At 38.8% G+C, this 20,203-nt stretch overlaps 2 protein-coding genes across 3 annotated transcripts; both read left to right on the top strand.

Annotated features, from left to right (window-relative positions):
• Positions 1–7,666: 7,666 nt before the first annotated feature.
• Positions 7,667–10,464, top strand: LOC110458986. 2 transcript variants are annotated; one of them, XM_021511002.1, is made up of 2 exons: positions 7,667–8,713; positions 8,864–10,464. In XM_021511002.1, exons 1-2 carry the CDS (start codon positions 7,716–7,718, stop codon positions 9,864–9,866), a joined length of 2,001 nt encoding a protein of 666 aa, XP_021366677.1. In that variant the 5' UTR covers positions 7,667–7,715; the 3' UTR covers positions 9,867–10,464. The 2 variants fall into 2 exon arrangements, with proteins under 2 accessions (XP_021366677.1, XP_021366676.1); XM_021511001.1 differs by having other exon boundaries at positions 7,667–10,464.
• Positions 10,465–12,660: 2,196 nt separating this feature from the next.
• Positions 12,661–16,244, top strand: LOC110458983. Its single transcript, XM_021510998.1, has 2 exons — positions 12,661–13,434; positions 14,138–16,244. The coding sequence occupies exons 1-2, from the start codon at positions 12,661–12,663 to the stop codon at positions 14,141–14,143; spliced, it is 780 nt and encodes a 259-aa protein (XP_021366673.1). The 3' UTR covers positions 14,144–16,244.
• The last annotated feature ends 3,959 nt before the right edge of the window (positions 16,245–20,203 follow it).

Here is a 20,203-nt window from a genome sequence, read left to right as displayed (position 1 = left end):
ATTCATTTAGCGAGACAGATATTTTCTTTAGGTTGTTGTCATACACCAAGAGTTATCTTCCCATTATTATCGCATTACATAAAGAATACTCTACACTACTGTCTGATAAACATACGCATAGGGAAGTTACTTTTTATCAGAGATAACATCGTCACCAGAATACAACAGCCATCTTCAAATAAATCATGTTACAGTATCGTAAACTGTTTCAACTTTTATTCACTTAAGAAATTACAATATACACTACAGGGACCGCGATAATATATTTTCAAAAAGATATTGGTATCTAGTGTCATGCCAAAGTGTAATGACAAAAAACATGACATGTCATTGATTTAAGAATGGTGATGCTGTGAATAAAACAGTACATTATTTACTGTTGTAAAATAGATTAAAACGCATATAAATTAGCACAAAGGACATTGTGGGACTATATATAGGAACTCGGATATTTCAAAGATTTTCACGGGTTCAATAACGAGATTTGTACGGGATGTTTTGTAGAATGCTCACGATGTCGATACGAGGATTCGGAATAGGGATTCACACACGTTCGTCATAAGGATATATATGGAGCCGAACATCCTAAATTGCACACACAATTACTGGTAAAAGCTATCAACTTCATCTGTCACTTCTACTTCCGAGCTACTGCTATGTATAACAGAAAAAGTCGACACGTGATTTACAAAAAGACACAATCGACATACAGATAGTTCGCTATGGTTTACCATGAGGGGGTTACATTTTTATGTTCAAACTCCTCATGTCATAAAACACTTTTGGTCGTGTATGAAACTAGTCTCTTTATCGTCGTTATAAGGATGCATATGGGGCCGAACATGCGAAATTGCATACACAACTACTGGTAAATTCGCCAAGAATGGGCTTACCTGCTACAGTAATGTATAAAAAATAGACACTTTATTCAGAAAACGAGGGTGATTAAATAATTATGACCAGACTCCGCATCATGTTATTATGAAGGTAACGAGGAAGGTACATGTATAAAACAAACACACAAAACATTGTTGGTCGTGTATGTAACTGGTCTCTTTAACTTTCATAAATACTTGAGTTGCTTACACCTGCGTTATCGTGTGTTGTATCTGTAAATATATCTTACATGTTGCACACACTGATAAGCCCTACTATTATGTTGATATTGACACTTATAATATGACTTCATGGTAGTTTTACACAGACTAGACAAAGTATGGCATGTTTCTGGTTGGTACCCCTAGTAATCAGTGTATTAGGACTTGTATGTAGATGTGAGTATATAAACGTGACAGTCAGTCATACAAACGCAACATGGGAAAATACTAAACTAGTATCTGGTTGTAAACTAGTCGGACTGGACAGGAACAGAAAATTGAATCCTGCCGACATTCGTGTTTTAAATCATACTGGGCCGTTGGACGCTTGGATCGGTGCCCAAGTGCAGTTATCTCCGTGGATCAACATAACAGGATGTTTTCTTCATGATAATAGTTCTGTTTCAAGAACTGAAGTGTATAGTGTTGACATTTCAAATGTACGTAGCCCTGTAGAAACATGCTTTGACCAATGTTCTTCAGAGGAGTTTGCAATAACAGCAACCAGATGTTATTGTTTACATGATGTGACTTCTATAAGGGGAAAACCCTGCTTAGGACATACATGTGGATCACGTAATAACAGTTTGTGTGGTCACAACAACCAATGTATGTGTCGATATAAACAGCTGAGTACAGATCCAGTTTTAAACAAGACTGGAAATTGTATGACAATTCGCAAAATTAGCAACAATTACATTTATACCCCAGAGAATTGCTCATTTGGACATACATTTGTGTGTACTTACACAAACAAAAGTAAGATAACTGTGTATGATACTAATTCGATCGGATCATGGACCGATGCTCTTTCACTATGTCATCATAATAATCAAATGCTTTTAGGTTTGAATACTGAAAACATTCCAAAGCATAACAACAAACTGCAGAGTATTTTTTCATACTGGATTGGTATGTTTAGGTTTCATCATTTCAATTGGGGAGGTTTCAATGTGAATAACGGCCAGTGCGTTTCTATTCACATAATGCCAAACGCGGCAACGTCACCAGAGTTACGATTGCGAAACTGTAGTACAACTTTACCGGTCATTTGTGGACAGAAGTCAGATGTATCAACTCTATCATCATCATCTCCAACGTCAAATGGTGTCCCTCTTCCACCTATAATAGGTACTGTAGCAGGTCTAGTCATCATCGTGCTGATCACATCAGTTGTGTGTCTGATAAATCGTCGGAAACGACAGAACGAACTGAACAACAACAGAACGACAGAACAACGTACTGAATCATGGCATTGTGCACAGGTGGCCATTGATGCACATTCTCACATTGACGCTCATCACAATATGTCATATTCAGAATTGTCAAAAAACAACGGTGACCCAATTCAAGCCGAGGGTGACTATATATACAATCATTTACATAGTGCAGATCGTGAGAATGAAAGAGTAAAAGATTTGTACCACCATACCACTGATTTTAGATCGGAGTATGACTCATTAGAGAAATTCAATCATGGTAAAGACGATCAGACGGATAGTGAGTATGACCACATCAAAGTCAATTCTAAACTACCTAGTTAAGCAGATACTGGAAACTACGATACTATGGTAGAGCTAACAAAGGGCAAAAGCAGTGTAGCATAGACGATACATATGTTCATATGTGAGGATTCTGTTCTTAAGGAACCACGATTGGCTATTCTGTAAGATGTGTTTAACTTCGTGAATTCTATGTTCGAATTCCCCACCGAACACTTAATTAAGTACAATGAAAACATTTGTACAGGCAATAGATTCCATGCTTAGTTTAAAATACGAGCAATACAATACCCCGTAATTATATTTATTCTGGAACAGTTTACATTAAATACAAATTCCAAGTACTTCGGAACTGTGGCGCTATTCAACTGAGACAATTGTAAATATGAGCAAGCATAAAAAAGTTTGTGTTAATGTTTTTAAATGATTTCTCTGCTGTCTGCATTATTTATCAAAACCGACAGAATATGTTTAGTATTTTGCTACAAATTGTTGTTGATTATCAATTTAATATGTTTCCGAATGAACAGATATGAATGCTGTACAGTTTTAACTAATATTTTGTTTGAGACATCAAAATGCCACCACCTTTAACAGATACCTTGAAACAATACACATTGATAATGAAATGTTCATGTAATTGTGCAGATGACATGTGACTCTCTGACTCATCATAACAATATGAAAGATAAACCAAACAATAGCCAAACATATGTTAACAATGTAGTGCATGTATAGGACTTTCATATTGATGTTTGGGGTTGATATTTGATCATGTGTGATTATTCTGATTATTGTTTCATATGTTATAATATAAAATATTCAGTACTTCACTAATTTAAACAGGACTTGTATTTAATGTTGTATACGTTTGTGAAATAAAACATTGAGTATCATATTCAATTAAAAAGGATTCTTCTAACTCAGTCGTTTCCTGACCGCATACTACCCAAATGAACGATAAACAGGACGATTTCAATTTTCCGTTTGTGAACTTGTCTTAACATGTTGTAACATCTCATTTTACCAAACCAATGATGTTTAAATCTTGCAGTTGATTTAGAGTTAAAGAGCATGCTCCGAATATAATGTTACCAGCGACTTACCTTGTGTGATATACGCGACTTTTTATTATGTTTAATTGCTTTGTTTCCTAGTCGCTATACCGGTTCTCGCTTTGGGAACGTGCCATTTCTTTAATTTAACGGAATTTTAAATGGCGGATCGCGTCGATGAAGCAGAAATACTTACACTTTTGGAAAACTGGATTACCTGGTCTTTTTCTCCGTGTATTTTTTCAATGGTCTCCAGTGAAACCTTTCTTTTGTTTATAATTTGCAATAATTTTTTTGCGAATTGCGTTTTTGTTGACACTTCGGTATTGTCTAAAAGGTTAATAAAGAAGATGACGTGTTCCATATCCACTACAATTACATTCCTGTGAAGATTATTTATAGTAAAGTTTCATCAAGTGACCATCTTTCTATTTTCTCTCACATTTACCGTACAAATCAATACACTGCTGGCATTTAGACTCCGCCATTATACTGCTTACCAGGAAGATAGGTGGTATCTCAGGTAAAAGTCAGATAAGGTGACTTTGATATTGCACATTACTAAAAGTTATCTATAAAAAAACTAGTGTAAACATATGCACAGCTTCTTGGTTATCTGTCGTGTTGGTTTATAAATAATACCCAGTTTGATATAAATAATGTATATGATTGTGTTCGTTTTTAAACTTAGTTTCCTTGACGAGTTGCTTGTTATCCACTGTTTGGATGTACTATAGAAGTGTGAAGGTCGTTCACAATATATACGTGGGAGGACTCACGTAAAGTCTACAAATGTCCGCTCGTGGAATAGAAATAGAAATCAGAGAGTTGAAGACTTCTGTAAAATAACAATTCTTTATAAAATGTGTTACAATTATAGTCATTCGATTGTTGATATATTGTTACTTTATGTCTCATCATAATCTTACATTAGAGACTTGATGAATGGTAATTATTTTCCCAAAACTAAGTGAGGGACTTCACTGAGTGTCCTTTCTTTCTTTTTATTTTCTTCCGCAAAACGGCTCCTAATACTTTCATCAGACAACCTTCCGGACAATTATGAATATCCTCATTCTTGTCATATATTGTCAAACGTTGTCACATCACCAGATCTACGATTGTTAAACTGTAGTACAACTTTATCGGTCCTTTGTGAATAGATTATTAGCAACCAGAAAACACCATCTGCTGCTCACAACTCGTCCAATGTATCGATTCTACCATCGTCATCTTTAACATCGAATGATGTTCCTCTTCCACCTATATTACATTACGTATTGTAGCAGGTCTTGTCATCGTCGTACTGATCAAAGCAGCCATGTGTTTGATAAAAAGTCAAGAAACAACAAAACAAACACCAAAAGCAGACTGAAGCACGTCATTTTGCAGAGGCGACGATTGATGCATATCATCCTTATTATGTTGATATTGATGCTCATTATCATACAGTATTATCAAATTTGTAGAAAAAACAACGATAGCCCATTTAAGCCCAGGGTGACTATACATATTATCATTTACATAGTGTTAATTGTGAATATGAAAGTATAGATAACTTGTACGATCGTACTACTGACTTTGGATTACAGTATGTACAATGGCAAAGACGATCAGACGGAGAGTGAGTATGATCTCATCAAAGACAATTGTAAGCTACCCTGTTTCAGTGGAGCTTGATAAGAGCGAGAGAAGTGTATCAACGAACGATACTCGTGATGTGAGATTTGTGTTCTTGAATTGATTCGTTCCTGTAAGCGTCAACTTCGTCATTAAATACAATTGAAATCCATGTGCTGGTAATATGTTCAATTTTACCTTCAAATATTGTAGAATATAGCATCCCACAATAATGAAGTATAATTAAATTTTTAAACAATAATAAACAAGGCAAAATTATTTGTCAACATACATGTCCAAAATAGAAAATAGAAATTGGATCGATAGGCTAGCCATTTACCATATCGCCTTTCACGTCCAGGAAACTATTAATACAAAGTTTTCATTTTTTAATCAATATTTATAATTCCCGCCCGACTTTAGGTTGCATCTTTTCTATATAACATAAAAACAAATTGAAAACCCTGAGCAATTCATGACGCAATGAACCTTTGACAAACCCCTTTGACATTGACGACTTTATTTACCAGATTTATATCGATATTGACATCGATGAATACAAAATCGGAATTAATCTAACTAATAATAAAATACTGTGTAGCTTCATGGATACATCCACATTCACAGACTGGAGACTTGCAGATTTTCATTGAATAATAGAAGTTCAGCTTACTTGCTTAATTCCTTAATTGGCATATTTGTGTATTGATTTGCCTCGATCTATATATCATTTTAAAATATTTCTGGTGTAATATTTATTTGCAGTTTGTTGACTTCTGTAAGAGTAGGTATTAAGATAATGAACAGCAATCCTTTATAAGATCCTTCTCTGTTACCCAGCCTACTTTTGAAATATATTCTGTATTGTAAGGTTTCCTTGAAAACTCAGTCATACTATTCAAGTCGCCTGAAGTACATATGCTATATATTACATGTTTACGTTGGTCAGTACATGTGTCCCATATGATATCGACTCATTCAATCATTGAAATTATGAATGAGGTGTCCGTTGTTATAAGAAGTTTATTTTTTCCTTCTTTATGCTTTATGCTATGCGTTAGAGTTTTCGCTATATACAGTAACCTCCTTTTAACTTTCGTTTAGATAATAACCGTAACACAGTAGGGCCAGGATAGTTTCGTTCACCGGGTAGCTCAACTGGTTTGAGCGATATAATACAATCTGAAGTTCATGGTTTAAATTCCGGTCTAACTCCGCTGAGTTTTTACACAAAAAACACTGATAAAAGCATGCAGGGAAAACGTTTCCAATACTTAGTTACAGCTTTTGGCAGTGGTACTAGGATCCTTAAGTGTCATTAGATTAGATTACTTAATATTTCATGAGATTTATCAGAGATATTTTTATGTGGTGCATTTATCTATCATCACTTTGGAATGTAACTCCAATGTATTCTGTTAAGGTAGACGTTAGATAAAAGTTACACCCTGATTATTACGGTAAATCTCATTCATTAAGTAAGCCATATATCTTCGTGTTAAATCGGTATGTTTGTCCATTACGATGTAAAAAGTATGAGCATCAAGGGCCATGTAGCTATTGGTTTTTTTTCTCTCACGAAAACAAAAAGTTGCAAGTAACATTTGGAAAAATTATATCGATAATGGAATGATTTACAGTGGATAGAATATATGCGCGAGATGATTCGTCTGTTCAGCAATAACTGACATAATTTCACAATCATTGAACTGTAACACTCTCTTGATGGTTGGGATGGCCATAAATATATACATCATTATTCAGCTTGGGTGTCAGTCATATATCTTAATCTTTTCCTACTTGATTGATATAAGGCCCTAATGCACAGAACATATTTTCGTCGTTCGGGTTTCTGCATAGAATTTCTCGTCTTTAAATATGTGCCTCAGTCTTTTGTATTTCTAGTGATTATTTGATGTCACAAAGCGTCCAAAATCTGAAAATCAACATTGCTGCCAGCGGGTCGGGCGACATCTCCACTTTAATGGTGTGATATTTAATCATGTACTTTCTTACTTTATATTCCTATAGTTTAGTATGCAACATTTTGTTTCTATTATCATGATCAATGGATGTTTGTGTTTGAGACAAAGAAAGCATTACCTAGTGATGTCAATACATATGCAATGCTTAATCATTAAAAATCATTACTGGTTCAATATCTTAAAAGTTTGTTTAACCAGATATGAAATCTGTGTTTCTATTTGTATCATGTTTACCGTACAAATCAATACCTTGCTGTCATGTCATATTAAAAAAAAAATCCTCGGACCAGGAAGATATGTCTTATCGCAGAAAATAAATCAGATCACGGGGTTTTGTTATTGCACGTTGTGCAAACAATGTTTATCTTTTTAGATCTAGATTATACACATTCTTGACAACACACTATATAGTACTTAGTTTGTGTTGAAATTCTTATTCGGTTTGATACAAATAACATGCATACTGCCGTGTCAATTTTTCAACTTCTTTCACTGACAAAGATGTTGACTATCTGCTGTTCAGCTGGTGATGTATATGTGTCAACGGAAAAACGGACGTGGGCGGCTTCACATCAAGACAACAACTGCAGTCTTGCGAAGTCAAGTGGAAATATAACTATAAATTATACAGTTTCTCAAGCACCGACTTTAGCTTGGGTTAATGAAATTTTGTGTTCCACTCGTAGAGTCTGGATCAATATGACTGGCTGTTTTAATTTGGCAATAACTTCTGACAGAAGTAGACATTTTCCGGTTGATGGTTACGAGGACCCCGTTGTTTTCTGTCTGCAGAAATGTGATTCCGATAAAGTGTTCTTAACATCTACAGAATGTTACTGTAGTGAGAATGTAAACGTAACAATTGATTCTCCGTGTCAGGGATGCAGGTGTGGTAAACATAACAATAGAGTGTGTGGCTCTAGTGAAACTACTTTAAATAATGACACCAAGTGCGTGTGTGGTTTTGAGAAAACCAATATTTCAACAAATGAATCGGGAAATTGTATGTCAACAAACGTTTCTGGTAATATTTTTGTATATGAGGTGCAAAATTGCAGTCAACAAATGCCTGTCCTGTGCACTGATAACCGAAATGCACAATCATTCTCGCCTGACCAGCAAACCAACTGGACAGGAGCTTTAACAAAATGTTCCCAAGGAGGTCATTTCATTGGAGTGAAAAACGGAAGTAGCGCAAACCAAAACTACGATCAGACAATATGGATAGGGTTATTTAGTGTAGAATTAACACAGATAACATGCATGGCAATAAACATAACTAATGATGATCATAAAATAACCCAACAAAACTGTTCACAGTTATTGCCTTCACTATGCATCGACCAAACAGTCATCACTTCAAGTAATCAAGCAACGGAGCTACCAAGTACGCCAGTTGCGACTTCCCAGAACACAACAAATTCTTTGGTGACTGAATATTCTTCGACTTCAACAATTGTTAGTCAAACACATAGCTTGCCAACAGTACAAGCGATCAAGTCGTCAGCTGCGACTTCATCACCATCACCAGATGAAGTTGCAACACAGGCGACAACAAAATGTGAACATCCGTCTGCAGGTTCTGCCGACCAGAGTACTACTACTACTACTACTACTACTACTATAACTAAATTATCGACAGAAAGAACCACACAAAAAGAAAATGCCAACCTGAAATCGTCCTCAGGGTTCCCCACACTTGCGGTAGGCTTCGGAGCTGGAGGTGCGGTAGCGCTCATCCTAGTGTTATTAATGGTGGTGGTTTTCTACAGAAGGCGAAAACAACACAACTCCAACAATTCAAAGAATGATGTCTCTAAATCGTATGATGGAAATCCAACAAATACACAACAAATTACAAGTGAAACGATGATTAAAGATAATAAAGACTATACTGTAGAGAATAGAATCATCTCCAATGTTCTTTCTGATGATACAGAGGACAGTGCTGGACTTGGAGACTACGACCATCTAGACACACACAAAAACCGGGAGTTAACGCACAACCACGGGAGGCCGGCTGAGGCGTATTACAACAGCAGGTATGACCACGTGGGACATCAACTGGTCAGTTCACAAACTGACCAGGATGTAAGTGCGTATAACAACTTCTCACAAAATAATGAAAGTGTATTATTTTCTGGAGAAGAATATGACCATATTGTGCGAAATATCGACATGTATGACCATATGGGAACGGAGTTAGTCACAACAGCCGAAGAGTCGGACTATGATCATACCAGAAGTGGTGAACGTGTGTGGAGTGAAACGAGTAGAAATGACACAGGTAGTATCACTCCGAAAAATGTTAACACGTTCCACGATCATCCTTCAAGCGAGGGTAACTATGACAAACCAGGAGGAAATGGCCAATGGCACACCTTGAATTCCGACAGACCTAAGAACGGTCAGAATAAGTATTACACAGAAGCACAATACGACCATTTGCCAAGCGCGAGAGTAAAAAGAGAGATATCACATTCACATGAAGGAGACTATGACCATACGCTCGCGGTTGATGAATATGATCGCATCGGCAGTGTAAATAAAGGACACAGGCGTTCTGTTGTTCAAGAAGACGAGTACGATCATGTTACAGAGCTTTGAATTCAACGATAACGCCCAAGGTAACCAAATGTAACAAACTCTAACTTAATTCATTATTGCTGGCTACAAAGTACATTACACGTATATCGACATTTTATAACAGTCAACATACAATAGTGCTGGGAATCGAAATGATCGATGACAGGAAAAACAGCTTTATTATGTCGTTTCTAGACATGATCTGAGCACGGCATGTAGCGTCTTAAACCGGGAAATGTGCAAAAAATATTCTTAAATACCAATCTTTGACATACACAAACGGTTGTTTGGTTTTCTTTGATTGTATAGGGTTTTAATTATAAATAACCCATATGTTGTACGTGTACATTTCTCCTATCAGGGGTCGAGACTGATAAAGGAACACTTCCAAAATGACCATATAATAAGAAAGGGCCCTATTTAAACCGCGTTCCACACCTCGCTGGTAAAATCAATGCTTTAACCAACTTTGTGATTGGTTTGTAAGTATTTTTTTAATATTTTATGGTTTCTAAATAGCTAAAAGTGATTTTGCACACTTCCCGGTTCACGTAGCCACATGCCGTTCTCAGATCATGTTACGAACAACGGCTTTTTTCGGTTTGAAATGGTCACATACCCTCTGCTGTCTGTAACGGTCGCCATCTTAAAAAGACCAGGGCCCGTATTCATGAAACTGTTCTCATGCTCAGTCATTGATTTTGTGCTCAAGCCTAATTTACTCATGTACTATATAGTTTAAAGGACACTATCGCCTTAGAATATTTATAAGATACCGGGCCAACAGACGAAAGTATTAAATATTCTCGCGGTTCGACAGTATAGAGAGATTTATTTGTCTTCTCTGGCACGGAGATATCGTGCAGGCAGTTTGCCACGTGGGAACACGGGTGTGTAGCGTGTATACGCTGTAGTGGTCATTCTCTAGCTGTCTATCGTATAGTGCGGTCACGGCTAAAAATTCAACTTATGCAAGCAACAGTTACAAAATTTACACCATGGACGAGGAGATGAAAAGTACCATAGCAGGTCCATGCGGCGGTTAGCAGATCACAATATGATATGCTTGGGCATTTAGATAGTCTAATTTCTCAAAAATTAGGCTCGTTTGAAAGGAAGGTGTGCAAGAATTCTGAGGCGTCGTTGGAGAAAATACAGCAGTCGATACTAAGTGCGGACACTTACAAATTTAATATGAAAAGTTGTGAGGTGCAGCATAAATTTAATTCCAAAGTACGGGCTAAATTGGTGTACGCCACGCATTCTTTATTGTCGGAACCAGATACAACGCGTAACAAAATAGAAGAAGGTATGTCAATGTTAGACTATCGGAACAAGTTGGTTAAGCTAGCGGACAGTTCTGAGTCCGGCTGGAAAACGGTGGATGAGTATATAGCGAATCCTATAGCATCAGACTCGGACGATGAGAAGAAAATGGACCGAGCGATATCCAGGGCTAATAAAAAAAGTTAAAGCGTCGAAAACAAAGTCGACGCGTGGGAGGAACAGATACAGGCCTTATCGTCGGGAGAACACGGAGACGAGGAACCCCATGACTACAAGCCCAGCGCGAGAGAGACAGGGATATTTCCCCAGGAGTGTCAACAAACCCGGCACCTGTTTCGGCTGTGGAAAGGCTGGGCATTGGCGACAGGAGTGTCCTGGGGTCCATGGAGGGGTTTCGAACCCATCGGCTCATAGTATAAGTAGGTCTTTGTTTACTATGCATGTGCGAACATCAGTCATAAACGAGAACAAGCAGGTAAGAGATGATAAGTGTTGTCCTGTACATAACGGTAATGGTACAGAAACTGAGCGTTCGCCGGTCGGACGTTTGAAAGGTAGTATTCAGTATTGGGAGAAAAAAGGTACCAGTGAGGCGGTTCTCTCCATAATAGAGAGTGGATACAAACTCCCATTTAGGGAAATTCCGCCAAGTGTGGTATTGTCGAATAACAAGACTGCACGGGATAATCCCGACTTTGTTAAAGCAGAAATTGAAAAGCTATTACGACTTGGGTGCGTGACAGAAGTACCGTTATGTCCAGCTGTCGTAAATCCGCTGACATTAGCCTTCAATAAGACAGGTAAGTCACGCCTAGTTCTGGACTGTAGACACATCAATCCGTATTTGCATCAATTTAAATTCAAATATGACGACGCTAAAGTAGCGAGGGAGGTGCTTCAGACGGGTGATTACCTGTTTACTTTTGATTTGAAGTCTGCATACCATCATATTGAAATTTTCTCAGAAGACAGAAAATTTCTTGGTTTTCAATATGAAATAGAAGGTAGGACGCGGCAATACATCTGGAATGTTCTCGCATTCGGTGTTTCTACAGCAGCATTTCAATTCTCAAAGGTTTTAAGAGAAGTCGTCAAATCTGTTCGTAGTGCAGGTCATACGCTAATTATGTATTTGGACGACGGTATCGGGGGTCATGAGACGGAAGGCGGGGCCAATGAGGTTAGCAGGTATGTTAAGCGGGCATTAACGGATTATGGCTTCCTCATCGCTGAAGAGAAATGTCATTGGAAAGCATCGAGATGCGCTACCTGGCTAGGGTATACATGGTCTATGGATGTAGGCGTGGTTAGGGTTACTACAGACAGGATTGATCGGCTTTTGTATTGGTTATCCAATACAATGACACAGGTCACACAAAGAGGTCAGGTATTGTTCTCCGTCCGGTATGTAGCGGCTTTGGTCGGCCGAATCATATCAATGCATGGTGTGGTTGGGTCCGTCGCTCGTTTGCGTACTCGAGCGTTGTACACATGTGTATTATCTAGAGCAAGTTGGAATGCGCGTGTTATGCTTACGGCAGAAGCTATTGACGAGATAGAATTCTGGTTGTTAAAGGTGCAATCCATGAACGATAAAGGCTCTACATTATTGAATGAGCACGCAGTGTGTGATGTTGTGGTATGCACGGACACATCTGCAGTGGGATACGGGGGATATGTACAAGAGGTGCATGGTGAGTCCAAACACGAGGGTGATTTAGATCAGATAATCGATATTGGTTACGGTGGGTTTGTATGCACACGTGATGGTGTACCGTTAGATGAACACGGTGTTGACATTGGTGTACATGTAGATTCGGGTGACGCCACTGTAGTGGTAATCTCTCCGAGAGATGGTGTGGAGGCATATGATGCTGTTTACGACACTCAGGGTGTTGTACGACCCGCAGGGGGTCAGGGCCACAGAGACCCCGGTGAGGGGCGATCTTTGAGAGGTCATGTCATCACAGATAACACCCCGAGTGTTTGTCGCCTAATGAAAGGCGGGGCCAAGGCTGGCCCCAGTATAGGGCGACCTTTGAGAGGTCAGTGTGGTAGCACTCATAGTGCGGATCGATACTTAGGGGGTCATATTATCCCTAAGACAGGACGGCCTTTGAAAGGTCAGGTGAGTAGTGACGTAGTTAAAAATCCAGCAGAGGTTTTTTCACGCAGTCAGGAGGTGAGGCTCCCCACGGTGAGGGATCTGTATCACATGGATAAGTGTATAGCGTTGGGTACGTGGAATGAAAATGAGAGCTCGTACAGCTCAACTTGGCGAGAATTGGAGGCCACGAAAAAGGTAAACACGTTAAGTTGTTGACGGATAACAAGAAGGTTTGTTCTATAGTGAAGGTGGGTAGTAGGAGGTCAGATCTACAGAATATCGCCAGAGAGGTAAATGATATGTGCGATGCAAATAGCATAAACATTAGTGAACAGTGGTTACCCAGAGACATGAATGAGACTGCTGATTATTTAAGCAGATGCAAAGATGCTGACGACTGGTCAGTACAGGCTTGGGTTTTTGAGTTATGTGAGGCAGCATGGGGACCACACAAAATTGATCGTTTCGCAACAGATTACAACAGTAAGTGCATACGGTTTAATTCCAAGTGGTGGTGTCCAGGCACGGGAGCCATGGATGCGTTCACTGTAGGGTGGCAAGGGGTCAACAACTGGGTCGTTCCACCTCCGAGACTGGTTGTTCAGGTTTTGGTCAAAATGAGGGACGAATTGACATGTGGGACGCTTATCGTTCCTCTATGGAGAAGCGCGGTTTATTGGCCCATATTATGTCCCACAGAGGGAGTGTTCGGTCATTACATTGTAGACGTTCGTCTGTTGTCGAACAGGGGTGTCACGTTGAGGGAGCGGGGCAACAACGGGTGTTTCGGAGTCGATGTTTTGACTTTTGAAATGTTGGCCCTGAGGTTAGATTTTAGGAATTGAAATCAGGTTACGGTATAAGCTATACTCTATATTTTGTTCGTGTGTTTTAACAGGCATAGGACTGAGGGGATCCATAGATGATGCGATCAAGGCCTCGGGGGTCACGGAAGGCTCTCCACTATACAAGACGGCAGACGGTATGGCGGAGAGGCTATTATTGAGCTAGAGTGCAAGCACCAACATCAAATATTACGGAGCATTCAAAAGGTGGGAGCATTTTAGTACTGAACACGGATTTACAGCTCTCCCTGCGAGTCCTACCCATGTGGCATTGTATTTAAACTTTTTGTTGGGAAACGGTTCTACTTTCGCGACGGTGTCGGCAGCAGTGTATGCCATTGAATGGGTACACAGAGTGAACGGACGCGAGGATCCTACATGTAACTCATTTGTGCAGAACTTAGTCGAGACGTCTAAACGTGTTGCTAAAAAGCCTACACGCAAGAAGGAACCGGTGACATCGGACATTCTTATTGATTTATGTTAAATGTTTTCATGTTCAGATGACTTGATGGTGGTTAGGGACCTTTCAACGATATTAATATCTTTTTCGGGGCTTTTACGTTTTAACGAGCTTAGTGCTTTGCGTTGTTCGGATGTTAAGTTTTCCGGAGACCATTTTACGCTAATTATTAGAAAAAGTAAGACAGACCAGTATCATTTCGGTAGTGACGTGGTTATTAGCAAGGGTATCACGGTCGCGTGTCCATACACAATGTTGACGAAATACTTTAATTTGGCGGAGATAGATTTGGAATCCCACCAATTCTTGTTGCGGATTCTCTTGAGAATTGTTTGTTAGTAACACAAAAATTAGGTTTGTAAAGAAAAAATTATTACAATCGTTCTCCTTGTCCTTTCTTTGTTATTTCTCTAAGCACGACAGGCTAGTCCGGCAAATGAGTATTTGCATGTTGTGTTATTTATTTCGGATTGGAGGTGAAGAGAAGACTTAAATATTCTCGCCGTTCGACAGTATAAAGAGAATTATTTGTCTTCTCTGGCACGGAGATATCGTGCAGGCAGTTTGCCACGTGGGAACACGGGTGTGTAGCGTGTATACGCTGTAGTGGTCATTCTCTAGCTGTCTATCGTATAGTGCGGTCACGGCTAAAAATTCAATTTCGGCCTATATAATATTTGCCGTTTTTATAGCATGTGTTACAGAGTACGGAACGCGGAGCGTTAAGCTTTAAAAAGGGCAGGGAGGCTATGCGCGGATAATAGTATTTTTTGTTTTTGTTTGTGGTAACATGTGTACGTTTATAGGGAGTGTGCGGGGTTTTTGTAAGGACCGGGAGAGCATCCGGTGAGGTAGCCATATTCTTGCTTTTTTGACAGCGGTCTCTCTGTTGCCCTTGAGAATGTATTGCACTGGCTGTGGGATGCAGGTTTCCGGGGATATCTCCGGTTATTCCTGAGCGCGCGGTACATTCGAGGATAGGGGTTTAGTATGAGGCGTTTGTGTACACCAATGAGTGCGCGGAGTGCGCGGGTTAGGGGCGTTTGTATCACGCCCGCGAGTGTGGGGTGAGGAGCCTTTGCACAGGCTCATTCATATACAAATGAAACAAGCAGAATTCAATTAAACGCCGACTGCTCTAAGCACGACAGGCTAGTCCGGAATAGATTATTGGCAACCAGAAAACACCGTCTGCTGCTCACAAATCGTCCAATGTATCGATTCTACCATCGTCATCTTTAACATCGAATGGTGTTCCTCTTCCACCTATATTACATTACGTACTGTAGCAGGTCTTGTCATCGTCGTACTGGTCATAGCAGTCATATGTTTGATTAAAAGTCGAAAGCGACAAAACAAACACCAAAAGCAGACTGAATCACGTCGTTTTGCAGACGTAATCATTGATGCATTGTATCCTCCTCATTATGTTGATATTGATGCTCATCACAATACAGTTTATCCAGAATTGTTGAAAACAACGATTTACGCCCATGGTGTCGTACTGATCTCAGTATGTACAAGACGATTAAACGAAGAGTATGTATGACCCCATCAAAGACAATTGTAAGCTACCTTGTTTATATGATACTAAAGAGGAGCTTGATGAGAGCGAGAGGAGTGTATCAACGAACGATGTGCATGATAATTTGTGCGATTTGTGTTCTTAGAAGAATTCGTTCCTGTAAGCGTCAACTTCGACATTAAATACAATCGAAATCCATGTGCTGGTAATATGTTCAATTTTACCTTCAAATAGTAAAGAATATAGCATCCCACAATAATGAAGTAGTATCAAATATTTAAACAATAATAAACAGGGCAAAATTATTTGTCAACATACATGTACAAAATAGAAAATAGAAACTGGATCGATAGGCTAGCCATTTACCATATCGCCTTTCACGTCCAGGAAACTATTAATACAAAGTTTTCAATTTTTAATCAATATTTATAATTCCCGCCACACTTTAGGTTGCATCTTTTCTATATAACATAAAAACAAATTGAAAACCCGTGAGCAATTCATGACGCAATGAACCTTTGACAAACCCCTTTGACATTGACGACTTTATTTACCAGATTTATATCGATATTGACATCGATGAATACAAAAATCGGAATTAATCTAACTAATAATAAAATACTGTGTAGCTTCATGGATACATCCACATTCACAGGCTGGAGACTTGCAGATTTTCATTGAATAATAGAAGTTCAGCTTACTTGCTTAATTCCTTAATTGGAATATTTGTGTATTGATTTGCCTCGATCTATATATCATTTTAAAATATTTCTGGTGTAATATTTATTTGCAGTTTGTTGACTTCTGTAAGAGTAGGTATTAAGATAATGAACAGCAATCCTTTATAAGATCCTTCTCTGTTACCCAGGCTACTTTTGAAATATATTCTGTATTGTAAGGTTTCCCTGAAAACTCAGTCATACTATTCAAGTCGCCTGAAGTACATATTAATATATATTAAATGTTTACGTTGGTCAGTACATGTGTCCCATATGATATCAACTCATTCAATCATTGAAATTATGAATGAGGTGTCCGTTGTTATCAGAGGTTTTCTTTTTCTTCTTCTGTATTTTGTTAAGGTAGACGTTAGATAAAAGTTACACCCTGATTATTACGGTAAATCACATTTATTAAGTGAGCCATATATTTTCGTGTTACATCGTTATGTATGTCCATTACGAGGTAAAAAGTATGAGCATCAAGGGCCATGTAGCTATTGGGTTTTTTTCCACGAAAACAAAAAGTTGCAAGTAACATTTGGAAAAATTATATCGATAATGGAGTGATTTACAGTGGAAAGAATATATGCGCGAGATGATTCGTCTGTTCAGCAATAACTGACATAATTTCAAAATCATTGAACTTTAACACTCTCTTGATGGTCGGGATGGCCATAAATATATACATCATTATTCAGCTTGGGTGTCAGTCATATACCTTAATCTTTTCCTCCTTGATTGTTATAAGGCCATATTGCGCAGAACATATTATAGTCGTTCGAGTTTCTGCATAGACTTTCTCATCTTAAAATATGTGCCTCAGTCTTTTGTATTTCTAGTGATTATTTGATGTCACAAAGCGTCCAAAATCTGAAAATTAACACTGCTTCCAGCGGGGCGGGCGACATCTCCACTTTAATGGTGTGATATTTAATCATGTACTTTCTTACTTTATATTCCTATAGTTTAGTATGCAACATTTTGTTTCTGTTATCATGATCAATGGATGTTTGTGTTTGAGACAAAGAAAGCATTACTTAGTAATTTCAATACATATGCAATGCTTAATCATTAAAAATCATTACTGGTTCCATATCTAAAAAGTTTGTTTATCCAGATATGAAATATGTGTTTCTATTTGTATCATGCTTACCGTACAAATCAATACCTTGCTGTCATGTCATATTCAAACATTTTTCCTCTGACCAGGAAGATATGTCTTATCGCAGAAAATAAATCAGATCACGTGGGTCTGTTAATGCACGTTGTGCAAACAATGTTTATCTTTTTAGATCTAGATTATACACATTCTTGACAACACACTATATAGTACTAAGTTTGTGTTGAAATTCTTATTCGGTTTGATACAAATAACATGCATACTGCCGTGTCCATTTTTCAACTTCTTTCACTGACAAAGATGTTGACTATCTGCTGTTCAGCTGTGGATGTATATGTGTCAACAGAAACACGGACTTGGGCCGCTTCACATCAAGACAACAACTGCAATCTTGCGAAGCCATGTGGAAATGTAACTTTAAATTATACAGTTCCTAATGTACCGACTCTAGCTTGGGTTAATCAAACTATGTGTTCCACTCGTAGAGTCTGGATCAATATGACTGGCTGTTATAATTTGACAATAACTTCTATTAGAAGTAGACATTTTCCGGTTGCTGGTTACGAGGACCCCGTTATTTTCTGTCTGCAGGAATGTGATTCCGAAAAGGTGTTCTTAACCTCTACAGAATGTTACTGTAGTGAGTATGTAAACGTAACAAGTGACTCTCGATGCCAGGGAGGCATGTGTGTTAAACACAACAATAGACTATGTGGCTCTAATGGGAATAATAACACCAAGTGTGTGTGTGGTTATGAGAAAACCAATATTTTAACAAATGAATCGGGAAATTGTATGTCAACAAAAGTTTCTGGAAATATTTTTGTATATAAGGTGCAAAATTGCAGTCAACAAATGCCTGTTCTGTGCACTGATAACCAAAATGTACCATCATTCTCGCCTGGCCAGAAAACCAACTGGACAGGAGCTGTAACAAATTGTTCCAGGGGATTTAATTTCATTGGAGTGGAAAACGTACGTAACGAAAACATCAACTACGATAAGACGTTGTGGATAGGGTTATTTAGTATAGAATTAACACAACTAACATGCATAGCAATAAACATAACTCATCATGGTCATAAGATAATCAAACAAAACTGTTCACAGTCATTGCCTTCTCTATGCATAAACCAAACAGCCACCACTTCAACCAATCAGACAACGGAGCTAACAAGTACGCATGTTGCAACTTTCCAAAGCACAACCCATTCTTCGGTGACTGGGTATCCTTCGACTTCAAGTCAAACACATAGCTTGCCAAAAGAGCATGCGACCAAGTCGTCAACTGTAACGTCTTCACCAGATGACGCTGCAACACAGGCGATAACAAAATGTGACAATCCGTCTTCAGGTTTTGTTGACCCTAGTATCCATACAACTGACAACACTGAAACTACTACTACTACTACTACTACTACTACTACTACATTATCGACAGAAAGAGGCCCACCAAAAGCAAATGCCAACCGGAAATCGTCCTCTGAGTTCCCCACACTTGCGGTAGGCTTTGGAACCGGGGGTGCGGTAGCGCTCATCCTAGTGCTATTCATGTTGGTGATGTTCTACAGAAGGCGACAACGACACAGATCCAACAATTCCAAGAAAGATGTCCCTAAATCGTATGCTGGAAAACCAACAAATACACAACAGATTACAAGTAAAACGATGATTAAAGACAATAATGACCATACTTCTGAGAATAGAATCCTCTCCAATGTACTTTCCGATGATACAGAGGGAAGTGCTGGACTTGGAGACTACGACCATCTAGACACACACAAAAATCGGGAGTTAACGCACAACCACGGGAGGCCGGCTGAGGCGTTTTACAACAGCAGGTATGACCACGTGGGACATCAACTGGTCAGTTCACAAACTGACCAGGATGGAAGTGCGTATAACAACTTCTCACAAAAGAATGAAAGTTTATTATTTTCTGGAGCAGAATATGACCATATTGTTCGAAATACCGACATGTATGACCACATGGGAACGGAGTTAGTCACAACAGCCGAAGAGTCGAACTATGATCATACCGGAAGTGGAGAACGTGTATGGGGTGGAACGGGTAGAAATGACACAGGTAAGGGATGTAATAACAACACGGCTCCGAAAAATAGGAACACGTACCACGATCATCCTTCAAGCGAGGGTAACTATGACAATACAGGAGGAAATGGCCAATGGCACACCTTGAATTCCGACAGACCTAGGAACGGTCAGAATAAGTATTACACAGAAGCACAATACGACCATTTGCCAAGCGCGAGAGTAAAAAGAGAGATA

This window comes from Mizuhopecten yessoensis, unplaced genomic scaffold (assembly GCF_002113885.1).
Source record: "Mizuhopecten yessoensis strain PY_sf001 unplaced genomic scaffold, ASM211388v2 scaffold9891, whole genome shotgun sequence".
Classification (NCBI taxonomy): Eukaryota; Metazoa; Mollusca; class Bivalvia; order Pectinida; family Pectinidae; genus Mizuhopecten; species Mizuhopecten yessoensis.
Note: the sequence above shows the minus strand (reverse complement) of the source record. Positions and strands in the feature narration are given on the sequence as shown.

What these genes read in the sequence shown, in the direction of transcription:
- LOC110458986 (XM_021511001.1), top strand. Translation starts at nt 7,716, where the DNA reads ATGCATACTGCCGTGTCAATTTTTCAACTTCTTTCACTGACAAAGATG.
- LOC110458983 (XM_021510998.1), top strand. Translation starts at nt 12,661, where the DNA reads ATGCTTACGGCAGAAGCTATTGACGAGATAGAATTCTGGTTGTTAAAG.